Raw genomic sequence first — 14,462 nt, forward strand, 5'->3', positions numbered from 1 at the left:
ATGGGTCCCACATGTGGACAACATCTGAGTTTCTAAGCACATTTTCTGCCCAAATGGGTCTCATCTCACTTTAAAGTAAAGATTAGGATAAAATCACAAACTCAGTTTGACCCTCTGCCACACAGAGGGTCAAACCACTCTATTGGTTAGAGTGGCCCAGTTTGTTAAAACTTCATCCCAGTATAAAACCATCAGACACACAGCTCCCCCTGGTGGCGAGGCAGGTTACAATCCCCACAGTGGGCCGTGTGTTTTTGGCTCTGACCTTTTTGTTGGAATTTTTTTTTTAATTTGGGGAGGGATTAGCTTTCAGAGAGGTTGGTTACATTTTAATTTACTCAAATTTCCTCTCTAATTCACTACTGTTTTTGGGTTTATTACCATATTTCACTTGGTCCATCTGTTCAACTCCCAGAGGTCATTTACACCTTCACAGCCGTAATTTATTTAATTTTAAGTCAGTTTGACTCGTACTCCAACCAACCACCAAATTACAAAATTTAGAAGTAAAAAATATTAAGATAAGTGCAGAAAAGTGTATTATTATTCTTGTAGCTAAAAATAAAACATTTACATTTCCAAACAAGTCTTCAGACTAAAACCTCCAGCTGTTAGCCAGCATTTATCCAGCTGAATGGCTCTGACAGAACCAGCAGAATATTTTAAACAGCTTTGCTGTGAAAAACAAGGTTTAGGTTTATGTGAGCTAAGTTATATATCTGATATGTGGAAAAGCTCATGTTTCCTGCAGCCTTCCCTGATCTGACTGGGATCTTCTGCAGGAGGACGTGAGCTTCCCTGTTTGTGAGGAATCGCTGTCCTGACTTTGACTGCTGCTGCCGTGAAGATAAGCTCACCGGGTCGTTTCCGTTCGCTTCCGGCAGAGTTTCCCCGTTCAGGCACGTCCGCAGTAGGTCACCAATCTGCATTGTTGTCACATTTACATCTGTGGTTCCCCGTTTCGCTAATGTCACAGGTTTGTTTCATGGCTCTGATTTGGATCTGAGAACAAGGACAAAACTCTGAAGGTTAGCTTTCAGTTGTATGACTCAGTATAACCGGACCGTTGTCCTGAACCGAAGAGGCCCAGGAATCCCCTTAACCATTACAGACACCAAAGAGCTAACTGGCTAGCTTGACAGGCTATATTAGCAGCTAGTTAGCAGTAGCATCAACTGCCTCTAGTCTCAGAAAGTAAAGATGTCGAATCAAACTTTTGTCTAACATAAAAGTCCTACAAGAAAAAAACAAATAAAACATTGATTATATGAGATTGAATAATCCTGCCATGACAAAATCTAAGACCTGTGATTAACGAATTTAAGGCCAAGTTTCATTTTAGTAACGAATTTAAGAGTTTTTAAGGATGCACAAACACCTTATGGGATCGATTTGCACCAAACATTAATCAGCATGCTCAGTCCTGTCTGTTCATTAATGACAACCTTCTTCCTGAATGTGGGCCTGATATGTTTGTTTAAAGAGAAGCCAGAGGAAGTCGAGGTTAAATAACTGTAAAGTTTATGACTAACTGACTGGAACAACATCACAGCAACATGACCACAGTAAAAAACAACATTTTAATGATGAAAGTCAGAGCAGATGTTGAGATATCTTCTCTGAGCGTCCGCTGACAGCAGGTCACATGATTAAATCGATAAATTTACATTTTATTCTTGGTTTTATTACAACATAAAAGCAGATAAAAGTCAACACATGGTGACACAGTCGTTAGCGCTGAAGTATGAGGAATTGCAGAGACGTTTATCACTTTTATGGGGCAATAAATCCTGAGCGGAGCGACAGATAGTGAGGCTGGTTAAACTTTAACCTGTAGTCACTCCTGTAGAGACTGAGCTTCCTGCGCTGACCGGACCAGGAACCCGGTCTCTGTCTGCTGCGCCTGCTCAGGTACGACCAGGTGAGAATACGTTTTATTAAATGTTTTTATCGTCATGAAGGACAGTAAAGATGACTCAAAGGGCTTATCAGCAGGCTAGATCAAAGTTAAACCAACTTTTAAAGCGTTAGAAGACAGAAGCTGTCAGTTTGTTGGGTTGTTGATTTGCAGACTGAAAAATATTGTTGTTGTTTTACCAGATGGACAATAAACTTGGTTTCCATGACAACATCCTGAGTCGGTTGATAAAACCAAGAGACGAACAAAGGGATGTTCTTGTTTTAAATGTGCTGTTGCTAGGAGACAGGCAGAGTGGGCGGAGCTCTGTGGGGAACGCTCTCATTGGTCAGTCCTTTAAAAAGCAGAATTTTATTCAGATTAATTTTTTCATCTGAATTTAACGACGTTTCTCGCTGGTCAAAGGCGGAGACGAATTTCAAACGGGAACCTGCGTTTCTGGCGTTTCCATGACGACAGATGTCCGGGTCCTGAGCAGGAAGTTTCCTGCGTATTTCAGGAGGCAGGGGGCGGAGTCTGACCTCGTGCTCAGAGTTTTGGACACGCCCCCCATGAAGCTCCGCCCACAGAGCCTGCATGAGCTCTGCCCCGGCGGCGTTCACGTATTGGTGGTCGTCATAAGAGTCGATCAGCTGAACGAAAACTCACAGCTGCTGAGCCACACAGAGGTACAAAACAAACATTTAGATTTCATTTAATTATCGTCTTTGTCTTATTTAAGTTTTGTGCTCTTTCACAAATTTATTAATCTGAATTTCATTCCAACCTATTTCTACTTTGTGGTGGTTTCATGGCCCATTACCTGTTGTGTTTTCGTACCTTTGGGATAGAAAAATGTCTGCTTCTCCTGGAGAGACATTAGTTAATGTGCACCAACATACCATTTTATATCAACGTTATCTTACTCAGTAGCAACTTATTTTGTCAAATAATCTGGATAAATAAAATGATTTCTCCCAACAACTGGTTCTAGTACAAGCTAGTGGTAATGTTTGCTTAGTGTGATCTCTTTTTTCCAAGTATAACTGTCAACTAACTGAAATGAGCCATACAAATTAACTTGATTGATATAAATGTCTACCTATTTGAATAATTCATAATGGTCGAAAAACCAAAACTTCAACCCAGATGTTGAACTTTACAGAAAGCTTACAAAACAGCCAAGTAAATTAGCGATTCAGAATTTATCCAAAAAATTAATTTAGCAAATGCTGGATGTGCTAAATGTTTTCAGAGCTAGTAAAATTGCTAACTAAATTAAAAAGTAGCTCCACATTAGCGGTTTCTAACGCATTTCCTGATCGGGACAATAACCCACATTTCTTATTTTTCTTCTCAGAAACTTGTTAAGACTTTTTAAAAACTTTTTGTTGCCTTTCAGAGCCTCTTCGGTCCAGACTGGCGTCGTCACGCCATGCTCGTCTTCACACACGCTGATCACCTGGAGAAGGCGGGGCTTCAGCCGCCTACTTTCCTCACCCAGACCTCTGATTGGCTGAGCTCTCTGGCTGAAGAGGTTGGGGGCGGGGTTTCGTTTTTGGACAACAGCTCTGATTGGCCATCAATCAGAGGCCGCCCAATAAGAGATCAACTGCTCCGCCTCTCAGCGAAGAACCATCACGAAGCTCTGCAATTTAGGTCAGACCAATCACTCTGACACAAATTCTGAGGACCAAAACCATCAATGTTAATGTTGTTTTTAGGCCTGTAACAACAACAAATGTCGTAATTATTGCGATAATTGATAATATTGTTATTTTAAAGACCATTTTAGAGTAGTATTTTGAAAGACCAATAAACTTTAATTTTGTAAGGTACAGTCAACACTGAAACTGGAAGATATTTCAAATATAAATGTTAAATTTCACTGCTAAAAATATGCATATTTTGAAAAGTGCAAATTAATCATTTTAGTTTCCAACATGTTTGAAAAAACTTTAGTGGCAGCTATGTTAACTATAACCAGCATTTGAAATAATGAAAATAATAATAATAACACGAAATAATTAAAAAGCAACAGAAAAAACATAATTTTGTCTGTTTATTTAAGTATTTTTCCTTTGGTCTGTCAGTTCATTTGCAGCCACAACAGCAGAAACGTGTACCAGCAGTTTTTACACAAATGATCCAGAAGGGGGCAGTTTTCTATCTGATGGTGCAGTTAGTGAGAGAGGGAGCCCTGCAGAGCCCCTTCCCCTTCACCTCGAACCCACAGCCTTTGTAGTTGGCCACACCTTTACTGTCCACCTGCAGGTCAGGCAGCAGAAGCTCCCAGATCCTCTGTTTGGATGAAAGTTCACCATCCGGTTCACCTAAAACAACATGGCGGATCCTAACGTTGGTACCTGTTCAAACAGCTTCATAAAGTCTAAAAATTACCTGAATACTGTTGCCATAGTTACCAGGGTAGCTCAAGAAGGTGATTCTGTCTCCGGGGGCGGAGCCTGAAGGTGGCGCCAGCAGCTCAGTGATGACATCAGAGGCGCAGCAACACAGGAGGCGGCCATGCGAGGCCACGCCCCTCATTTTAGAGACCTTCACGTTGCATAGAAATACTGCAAGAGAGCCTTGCAGCTGACAAGGGGAAATTTAAATAGTTTTAATTAATAATAAAAGATAGCATTAGAAAACATACAAGCCAAAAACAAAACACACAGTACAGACTATTTATTGACTCCTGAGTAAGTTAGCTTTTCTCTAATTTAGAGTTAGCATCTTTATCATTAGCTGTTAGCTTGACTCTGCTTAGCTGCTAGCATGATTTACTAGAGAAATGCAATTTTCAGACATATTTTGATTTATTATGACTCCAAGTTTGACATTGGTTGAAAAATTAAGTTAAATTCCTTGTATTTGTGTAAAATCTAGTTAATTAAATCCAGGTTTTCCCTTCATTTCTTATTTAAACAAGAAACTATTGCATCTAGATTTGGAAAGCTTTAATATAGGAATTAATTCTATATTAAAGAATTAATAAGTTTTAAGACTTTTATTAAGTCTTAAAACTTAATAAAATACATTTTGATTTCAAAATATTATTAATTAGTTAATTATGTGTTTTTATTTATTTCAGTTTTTTGATCCAGTGGAAACTTGACAGCATACATTTTAAATAAATATTTCATTTCACTGCTTAAAAATACACCTATAAAATCTAATCATTCACATGAAATGTTCATCTTTTACATTTGCATTATAATAAAAACAAATATAGCGCAAAGTAAAAGAATTGAGTGGAATTTCCTATTATTTTGATAGTTTAGGTTAATTTTTGAATATCCTTCAAAATCAAAATGATATTTTATACGCAGAAATATTTGAAGGCATACTGAAAAGGGTTTGAGAAAAAGTCACATTTTGTTATGAAAACTTTTAACTTCATAATTTGGAAAATTAAGCTAAAATAGTGACACAATAAAGTCAGTTTTCGTTCAAAACACCTAATATAATAATGTTGTTTCCTGGGTTTCTTAGCGTTAACCTGGTCCAGATCTTGCAGTCCTCCCAGTTTGCTAACGACGGTCCGCGGAGCGTTTTCTCCCACATCCACTTCCTGAACACTCATGGCTTCCGCCAGCGGGTGGCGCCGGACGCTCAGGATTCTTCCGACACGCAGATCCAGACGTGACGCGTCGATGCGAGACTCCGCCCCCAAAGAGAGCGGGTCTGAGACCGGACGAGCTACAAGGCGGATACAAAACGTGACTGTCGTTTTATTTTCCGCTGGTTTATTTTAGTTTGTTCTTACCTTTCTTCTCTCCTCTCCTCCGCCTGCCTGGTCGGTCTCTGCTCTCGCCAGAGGAAGCGGAGGGAGGAGGACAGTTTGGAGGAACAGCAGCTGTTGCTCCTGCAGGGGAGGCGGGGTCAGGGTTGGAGTGGGCGGGGCTTACACTCTGAGGGGGCGGAGCCTGAGAGAACAACGCTTTGGCTGGAAGAAAGAAAACATGTTAAATCAGCAAGAAATTGATGAAAGAATTCATCCTGAGCTCAGTAACTATGTACCAATGACGACTGAATGCATCTGAGTAACTTATAGTTTAGCAAGATATCAAGTCTAACGCAGTCTAAGGCTGTCCGCCGTGTTTACAAGAGGTTAAAAACATTTCCATAACAATCCTTCAGAACTTTACAGTTCCTCAGTCCCCAATGAGAACATCTTTTAAAGAAACATTGGATCATTTTTTGACCTGGTGGAGTTAAGATGTTATTTAGGGTGATGTAAAAGCGTTAAAGTTGTTGAATCGTTGGTAGTTTCTTTCAGAGTCCGTACCGGTGCGTCTCTTCTGCTTGTCCTGCAGCTGACCCCTCAGCTGGTCGATGTCCTTTTTCAGTTTGGCGTTTTCAACCAGCAGCTTCTTCTGCTCTCTGACGGACGCCTGCAGCACTGCAACACACACAATATCGTATCATCCACAAGGTGGCGCTGCGTGGGAACTACCAGAGAGTGAAAATATATTTGACTCCTTACACATTTTTTTTTATGTTTCTGGTCATCATGAGACAAAATGCACTTGTTTTTTCTTTTTGGCTCTAGTGGCCTTTATTTGAAAGTAGTTCGACAGTAAAGAGGGTTATGAGAGAGGGGGAAGACATGCGGCAAATGTCACCAGGCTGGGAATCAAACCTGCGACCACCATCACGAGGACCAAGGCCTCAATATGTGGGTTGTGCTTTGCCCCTGCACCACCACAGCACCTACAAAATGCACTTTTTTTTTTGCATTTTCATTCTTGTGACATTTTAAAGTTCGCTCAAAATTCGCATGATGGAAACAGAGCTCAAGATTAGCTACATTTTAGCAGAAATGCCAAACCTGCAGAATGAAAAAGGTTTGGTTGAATAGTTCCTGTCTGACAACATGAAGCAGGAATTCATTACATCCTATACGGAACAACATTACTGTCAGTCTTCAAAGTTTACTAAATCAATTGTGAGTCTTTAGAAATGATCCACAGAAGCCAAGTTTCAACCACAAATCTGTTCAAAACATCTTTGATATTCAGCAAAAGATTAAAAATAAAATAAAATTTAGCAAATGTGCTTTTTTTCTTGTTAAGCAAGAAATCCAATTAAAATGTAAAACATTTTGTTAGAGCTGTTTTGTTACCAGAGTTACTGGTGAATAATCACCAAACATATCTGGTCATGCCTTCAAACTCTTCAACATCCAGAACCAACATGTTTGGACCCGTCTGTCCCAACAGAACCAGAACCAAACTGGTTTCAGTCAACAGCTTCTGGGTGACCTGAACCCGGCTGAAAGGCTTTAAAACCCTGAAATTAATGTGGGATTATGTTTATAATGAACACGTCTGAGCTGACCTCTGACCTCTAACCTGTTGATGTCATTATGCTCTCAGGGTTTGGGGTCTTACAGGCTTTTTCTCTGCTCAGCAGTGCGTGGGTTTTAAAGTACTCCATGATCTGCTCTCCATCATCCGGGTCCAGTTTCTTCAGAGCCTCTGCCAGGCTGAAAAAAAAAACAACAACAAAAAAAACAACCATCAAATAAAACAAACCATGTGCTGACAGAGGTCAGAGGTCAAAGGTTTTCTGCCAATCTGAAATATTAGCAACAGTTTTCAGATTAGTGCATTATTAGCATTAATTGTTTCCCTGTTAAAGAAATAAACTGATAATTTTTGTAGAAGTGGTTGAAATGTTTATCATTTTATTTTAAAATAAAAGTATTTGAACAAAAAAAAAATCATTTTTTTATTATATAAAAGGAAAGATGTCTATTTAAAATGCCCTTTTCTGTCAGGTTCAGATGTCATCAGTCTGGTTAAACACCAACAGAAACAACATTCAGTCAAACATCATTATTCAAATGAGACAATGACGTCCCAGACGATCGGATCAGATGTTTATGTTTAGATGAGATCTGAGCGGCCGCTGCCTGCCTCAGGGCGCCACACACAGCTAAAGGTCAGAGCTAATGGACCAGAAAAGTTTGTTTTTATTAAACCATGAATGAGTGCAACAGCTTCCTGCATGAAATGATCATAAAATGGTACAATGTCAGAAGAACTCATGCAGACAATGCAAAACTTTGTAGTTTGTTTCAGAAATGGGCAAATAATTTCCTACTTATTCATCTCCGACAAACACAACAAACTTAAAAACGGCTTTGAAAAGCTAAGCGTACAACTCATTAACAAACTGCAAATAGAACATTTTCAAAAATATTTTTACATTTTTCTACACGTTTCATTATTTTATTGATATTTCAAAATGATACGTCAATCTGTGACACTTTGATGATACAGAATACAAATTCAAGACATCAGTGACAAGTCTGAAATTTCATTCCAGATATTTCTCATAGAAAAGCCGTTTAATTAACAATATCGGGAATTAATTTGGAGAATTTTGTCTAATCAAAATTGTAGTTTGATTATAGTTGTAATTATAATTGTAGAAATTATAGCTCCAGATAAAAAGTGAGATATTGTAACTTTACTTTGACTACTCATAATATAATTGTTGAAATTGTCTGAAATTTATATTTTAGATGGTCAATAATTAATTGCAGATATGTTGAATTAAAGCTTCCATACAAATTAATGGTAAATCCGATCTCATTTATATTAGTCAGAATGTAATTAGATCTTAATTTACAAATACATCTAGTCAAACCAATTTAAGATGTCTGGAATGTTGGTGTGGTGAAACTGATTTTATGTTAAATCGGCCTGCCATATCCTCAAAGAGACAAATTAGCATGCTAACGGAAATTAGCTAAAATATGAGAGAAAGTTAGATACTAAGGAAATTTTTAATGGTTTCAGCGGCAGATTATGTTAGATTGTGGACGTCAGACTTGTTGTGGACTCACAAACTTCACCGGATTAGATTAACTGGACCACTGCGGACGTAAAAGGACAGATTTTGTTCGAGATTTTTCTGTTCTGTCAATGATGGAGACTTTGATCGGTGAGTTGGACGTTATTTTGCATTTCTTAGTTGTTTGACAAAACAGTTCACTGTCCTCAGTTACTGTGTCCTTGATTTGTATAATTTGTTAGAACCTCAAGAGCCTTAGCTTTCCAATTATTTAAAATACGTACAGTACAAACAAAGCGCATAAAGTTTTGACGTCCAGCACGCGGTAAGAACTGGTTAAGGAAAATGGAGTTAAATAAGTGGTACATTTTTCAGATTTGTCCTTGTGAAATTTGCATGAATGTGTATTTGTTTCAGATCTGTTTCACAATTACGTTTATTATTATTTATTTTTTGTTTGTGTGTTTGTGTGTGTCTGTTGTGAAGTGAACCTACTGGACCTCAGATGAACAAAGAAGTTACACATAATTATTAGGCAGCTTCTTTTACTTAGGCAAGATGAGCTCAAAAGCAGATTTAAGAATAAATAAATAAGTAAATAAATAAATAACAATATATATAAATATCAATACATAATAAGTCTGATAGAATATTCACTAAACTCCGATCCAGAACCGCACAGCCTTCTGGGAGATGTAAACAGAGGAAAGGCTTTAGCTACTTAACTTCTCACAGCTAGCAAAGCAAAGCTGGTGGCATCAACTAACTCACTCTCTCACTCTTCGGTTGCTTAGCAACTTAGCCTTTGGTTTCCTAGCAACAACCTACTGAGTAACTTATTCAGCAGGAGTTTAAAGTTTGTGCCTCATAACTGCTTAAAGATTAAAAAACAGCAGCTTGGAGAGAAAACTGGATAAAACAGTAAAGGTCACAAAGCCAAAACCTCACGTTTACTTCCGAAAACATGCATGTTTATTGTTTATTAACATTTCGAATTAACAGAGAGTAATGTAGTTGGTGATTAATAAGAATATTGTTTTAATTACGGCTGCTGCTGACGCTGTAGATGCGTGTTTTTGTCTTGTGGGAACCGTTCCTGTGTCCTCCCACGGCAGCTAAACAAACCCACTCAGCTCCTGACAGGCAGAGACACAACAGCTGCAACAGGCCTGATGCTAAAAATACCTGGAGCTAGTGGAGCTCACTCACATGAACGTACAGTAACTACACTAACAACAGAGTCATAAATGACTGGGAAACACATGAAGTGGAGGAAGAAACTCAGAAAAAAATGACTAAAGTTTCAGTGAGACACCCAGATCTGTTGTTGCTCTAATGTTGACCAAAATGTTTCTACTCTAAGACTTAATCTGGAAAACAAAGGTGAACTAGTGCTACTTTTTAAGATACATTTGGGAATGAAACAGAGCAGCCTGATGTGAGAGGCGCTTGGTTTGTGTCGATAGAGGAAGCCGTAGAAGCGTTTGGTACCTGGGGTTGAACAGGTTGTCCATGTTGTCCATGTTGACGCTCGGCTGGTTCCGCTGCAGAACGCGCGTGGAGCGGAGCGGTTTTCTCCTCCGGTCCGCCTTCTGTCAGCTGTCTGCCTCCATCAGCACCGTCTGTGGCCAGGGGTCAAAGGTCACATACCTCCACTTTTAACCACAGGAGAATCAGAGGCTTACGTTTTGATATCCACCGTATTTCATTGAACAGAGTGAAAACAAACTGCATGATGAACGGCGCCTTGTGAAAGTCTTCACACCCCTGGACCTGTTCACATTTAGTCAATAAAACCACAAAAATCATTGCATTTAATTCAGATTTCAACTTTTTATTCATAAAAGATTTATTTTATGAATGAAACTTTCTTTTCATTTTTGTCTATTACATAAAATTCCAATAAAATCTGAAATGAAAGTATTTATCTGAGATTTCAACCGCATAAGTCACTAATAAACAGTTTTCTTTGCTAATAAATAACATTTGTATTGATCTTTTTAAGGCAAGGTCAGCAGGACATGAATGTGTTTGAACTGTGGTTGCACTGATTTAATGAACAATTAGCTCCACCTAGTGGAGAATTGGACAAACTACAAGCCCCAAACTAGTCAGATGACAAACAGAGTGAACAGGTGGAGATGAGTAAGAAGTTGGATCTGGAGATTTGTGCTCCAGTTTTAATTTAGATTTAGTTTAACTTATTTAGTTAGTTTTATGGGGTTTTTTTACGTCAAATTTTTTTTTTGTCAACTGACCAAGCTAACTTGCATTAGCAACCCTCTTTTGCATGTTGGCATTCAAACAGTGTTGTAGCATGTTTTACACCAATGTTTTGCATAGATGTCATTGATTTAACTACAAACAAACAACTTACTGCAGTTAAACGGCATGTTGGATTTTGGGGTCAGGTTGGTGAAGAACCAATGACTGCAGATCAGAGCTCTAAATTACACAAAGTTTTATTTTATTATATTTTTGAAGGGAACCTCTTGCGTGTCTGAATGTTACAGTTGACGTGTTTCATTTAACTCATCAGTCAAGCCTGGGTTTTACGATTATTTAAGATTTGTTTCTGCTTTGTTTTGAGTGAACGAGGTGATAAAATGCTATTTTACAGCCTTTTGAGCATTAAAAAGCTGCACCTCTTGTTTGTTCACAAGCTTTGTTCTAATGTTATTTTCAATCTGCTGAGCCTGTTGTGTCATTTTAAGATCAAGAAGCTGCAGTAAACCATATATGACTGGGAGTAGCCTACCCTGTTCTGACATATTGAAAGAAATTGATTTAGGAAAGTGTTTCTTCAGTCTAAATTTGTTATTTTATAATTATGATCATTCCGTATTTGCATTCATTTTTTCCATTTTAATCTTTAAAATACCAGAAGTTGCACATAATACTTTTTGTCTGTAGGATGACATCATTTTTAACTATTACATCAGATGTTCAGATCTGTTAGTTACTCAACTTGAGTCACCTTTTTACCAAACACTTTTTACTCTTGAGTAATATCTTGGATAACGACTTTACTTGTGTGAAAATATGATGATGTAGTGCTACTCTTAGTTGAGTACACATTTTTGGTACCCACCTCTGTCTATGACGTCATAAAAATATTCAGCCATAAGAAAATAAGAAACTGAAAAAATATTTTTGAAAGTTCAAAAATAACAGTGAACTATTTTTCAAACCCATTTCAAAAATAAAATCTGATTGTTTGGAATGAAAATACCCATTAATGAGACACGAATGAGAGAAAAACTGCATTCAGATTGTTTTTACTGTCAGATGTTTTAATATTTTTTTAATTATTCCGTTTTCATATTTATTAAATCAGGCAGTTAAAAATACACACCATTTTCAGGTAAAAGCTTATGTTTCCATGTTTACAATACTGACTCCAAATGAGCCATAAAGTTCAAGTTTAACAAATCATTTTGGGTAATGACAAATATTTTAGATTTATCTGCCCAAACTTCGCTGCTAGCTTCAGCTAGCTCCGTACTTCTCCGCTTTCTCCGGAAAGTCTCGAGTGAAACCGAGCTCAGGTGAGTCATGCGCAGAGGTGAGTCAGCGGGGCGGAATCCGAGAGAGAGAGAGAGAGAGAGAGAGAGAGAGCGCTGCCTGGGAGCGGAAGTAAGCGAACCATATTTGGAGTCTAAACATGGAAGAACGCCGGGCACGAGGCGCGGGGCGGGGCTCTTCACTGCCAGCGGAGAAAAGGAGGGAGGACGGAGGTGAAGCTGGAGGAAAGTACACGTTTCCGAGAAGAAGACGTGAAATTGTTTCAGAAAGCGGTGAGTACATCTCTGTCTACCTTATTACCAGAAGAAAACCCTGAATTATTCTAGATCTTTTCAGTTAGTGGAGAGGAAACCCGCGCAAACAGTTAGGTTTTGTGGTCGGCAGGTGTTTTCCTGGATTCAGCTTCATGTCGTAATTTCAAAATGAAGGACTCAAGGGAAACTCAGAAAAACAACAAAAAATCAGTTTAAAGTCTCCGAGCAAACCTTGAGCGATCGATAAATTGACTTGGAGGCAGTTTTTAAAGAAGGTAAAAGTTTGTTTGAGACTATTTTGATTGAGCTAGCTTGAAAACAACTGCGAGGTAAATATTTTACTGAAAAAATGGGTTTCCTGCTCTAGAACTACATTTGCATTTCAGGCAGTTAGGAAAGTGAATATTGTTACTTATTTTCTGTTAGTTTGTAAAAGTGTTTAAAAATGTCATGTTATATTTTGGTGAAATATATCTGCATGTTAAAGTTCTAAAATTAAAGCAAGTTTCCTTAATTTATTTTAAACATATAAAACATGATGCATAACATTTTTAATAGCCTTGTCTGACATCTGTTAGTGTTTTATTTTAGTGTTAAGAATGTTTACCTAAGCGTCTTTATGAGACTTGTATTTATTTGATTAAATGTGATTAATCATGGTTTATTTATTATTAGTGAATGGAATAATCTGGTTGCATCATGAATGTGAAGCTTAGATAATGTTTGACAGTCTTTATTGAGAGTAATCTGACTTTCATTGACTGATAATCTGGAGTGTGTCTGGATCACATCTGTTTTCAGGCTTGTAGCTCCTCCTCTCCCGCCTCGTGTTGATGAATCAGCTCTAATCTGTGGAAATTGAATTCCCGTGTTTCTAACTTCATTAGGCCTAATTCCCCGTTACTCCGTAAACAGGATGCTGCCAGGAAACGCACAGAAAGTCTGTTCAGAGGAGAAACTCTCCAGGTTTAACGGGTCCAAACAGCAGCTGAACTAGAGCACAGCTTTCTGTTAAAGTTTTGATCTGTAACATTAGTTTCAACGGCCTGGAAACAGGTTTTAGGCCTGGCCTTGGTGAGTTTGCTTTTTCTGTGACATATGATCAACCAGGGATGGTTTCCTTAATCCCCTTGGATGAGTTGGTGGTCACAGGTTTTAGCTTTAAGCTCACATACCGGCCATCTCATGTAAACATCACACATAGGCTCCTGGGAGTCAGCGGGCGCAGGAGGCATTTAACGCACACACTACATCTGAAACAAACTTTTCTTACATTTCTGCACACATCTGTCCTGATGCACAAGTACAGGTGAGTCATTGAAGAAGAAATGCTAAAACCAGAGCTAGATGTCCTGCAGCAGAGCCTCAGTAGAGCGGTGGTGTTACAGTGCTGGTCCTGCAGGATGCAGACCCACCATGTGACCCTCCTGCAGCCTGCTGCCCCTTCAGGTCTCCCCTGATCCAGCTCTGTGAGCAGCTGCCCATAGAAAACCCCTTTGCTCTGGATGGGACCCTAAAGGCTCCCACATACTTCATCCAAATCCAAGCAGGCAGTCATGCGGTTCCTGCATGTTTGCATTTACACACACCTCCCATACAACAGCGCAGACGTTCTGGAAACAGACTAATCCATGAACAATGTTGTAGTTTCCATCCAGGCCTTGTTAACCATTCACCAGTCATATTATTATAAGAGTTAGTCAGTGAAGAATCATAAAAGTTTACATAATTCCTCATTGCGTCAGATAAAAGTTTCTATGTCTCCTGCGGTTACAGAAACCGGATAGTGGAAGAGAAATGTCAACATGTCTGTCTGAGCAACGTCTGCATAAAACTCAGCAACAAACTTCTGACCAATCAGACAACACTTCGGACTGAGTTCTGTAGAAATAGTATTGAGGATTAGAAAGGTGGCTATACTCTTAAATATCTAAGTAAAAGAAATAATGCACAGAGACGTAGTTCTTGCTGCTAGGCCA

The 14,462-nt window shown here is 38.7% G+C and overlaps 2 protein-coding genes across 2 annotated transcripts; one reads left to right on the plus strand and one right to left on the minus strand.

Annotated features, from left to right (window-relative positions):
- The first annotated feature begins 676 nt into the window (after positions 1 to 676).
- Positions 677 to 3,729, plus strand: LOC103149068 (GTPase IMAP family member GIMD1). The gene is made up of 5 exons (XM_016679636.1): positions 677 to 976; positions 1,850 to 1,921; positions 2,101 to 2,245; positions 2,324 to 2,586; positions 3,300 to 3,729. The coding sequence occupies exons 3-5, from the start codon at positions 2,101 to 2,103 to the stop codon at positions 3,573 to 3,575; spliced, it is 684 nt and encodes a 227-aa protein (XP_016535122.1). The 5' UTR covers positions 677 to 976; positions 1,850 to 1,921; the 3' UTR covers positions 3,576 to 3,729.
- A 219-nt stretch (positions 3,730 to 3,948) lies between these two features.
- Positions 3,949 to 10,333, minus strand: LOC103149067 (aminoacyl tRNA synthase complex-interacting multifunctional protein 1-like). Its single transcript, XM_007568082.2, has 7 exons — positions 10,196 to 10,333; positions 7,294 to 7,388; positions 6,189 to 6,302; positions 5,667 to 5,846; positions 5,400 to 5,599; positions 4,321 to 4,492; positions 3,949 to 4,230 (listed from the first exon to the last, which is right to left on the minus strand). Exons 1-7 carry the CDS (start codon positions 10,225 to 10,227, stop codon positions 4,064 to 4,066), a joined length of 960 nt encoding a protein of 319 aa, XP_007568144.1. The 5' UTR covers positions 10,228 to 10,333; the 3' UTR covers positions 3,949 to 4,063.
- Between the last annotated feature and the right edge of the window lie 4,129 nt (positions 10,334 to 14,462).

This window comes from Poecilia formosa, unplaced genomic scaffold (genome assembly GCF_000485575.1).
Source record: "Poecilia formosa unplaced genomic scaffold, Poecilia_formosa-5.1.2 Scaffold217, whole genome shotgun sequence".
NCBI classification, from domain to species: domain Eukaryota; kingdom Metazoa; phylum Chordata; class Actinopteri; order Cyprinodontiformes; family Poeciliidae; genus Poecilia; species Poecilia formosa.

Coding starts and splice junctions, on each gene's coding strand:
- LOC103149068 (XM_016679636.1), top strand. CDS start 2,101: ATGGACAATAAACTTGGTTTCCATGACAACATCCTGAGTCGGTTGATA. Junction 2,246..2,323: donor TGTGGGGAACGCTCTCATTG/GTCAGTCCTTTA, acceptor CGCTGGTCAAAG/GCGGAGACGAATTTCAAACG. Junction 2,587..3,299: donor AGCTGCTGAGCCACACAGAG/GTACAAAACAAA, acceptor GTTGCCTTTCAG/AGCCTCTTCGGTCCAGACTG.
- LOC103149067 (XM_007568082.2), bottom strand. CDS start 10,227: ATGGACAACATGGACAACCTGTTCAACCCCAG. Junction 6,303..7,293: donor GCTGAGCAGAGAAAAAGCCT/GTAAGACCCCAA, acceptor TGTGTGTTGCAG/TGCTGCAGGCGTCCGTCAGA. Junction 4,493..5,399: donor GACTGCAAGATCTGGACCAG/GTTAACGCTAAG, acceptor TCCCCTTGTCAG/CTGCAAGGCTCTCTTGCAGT.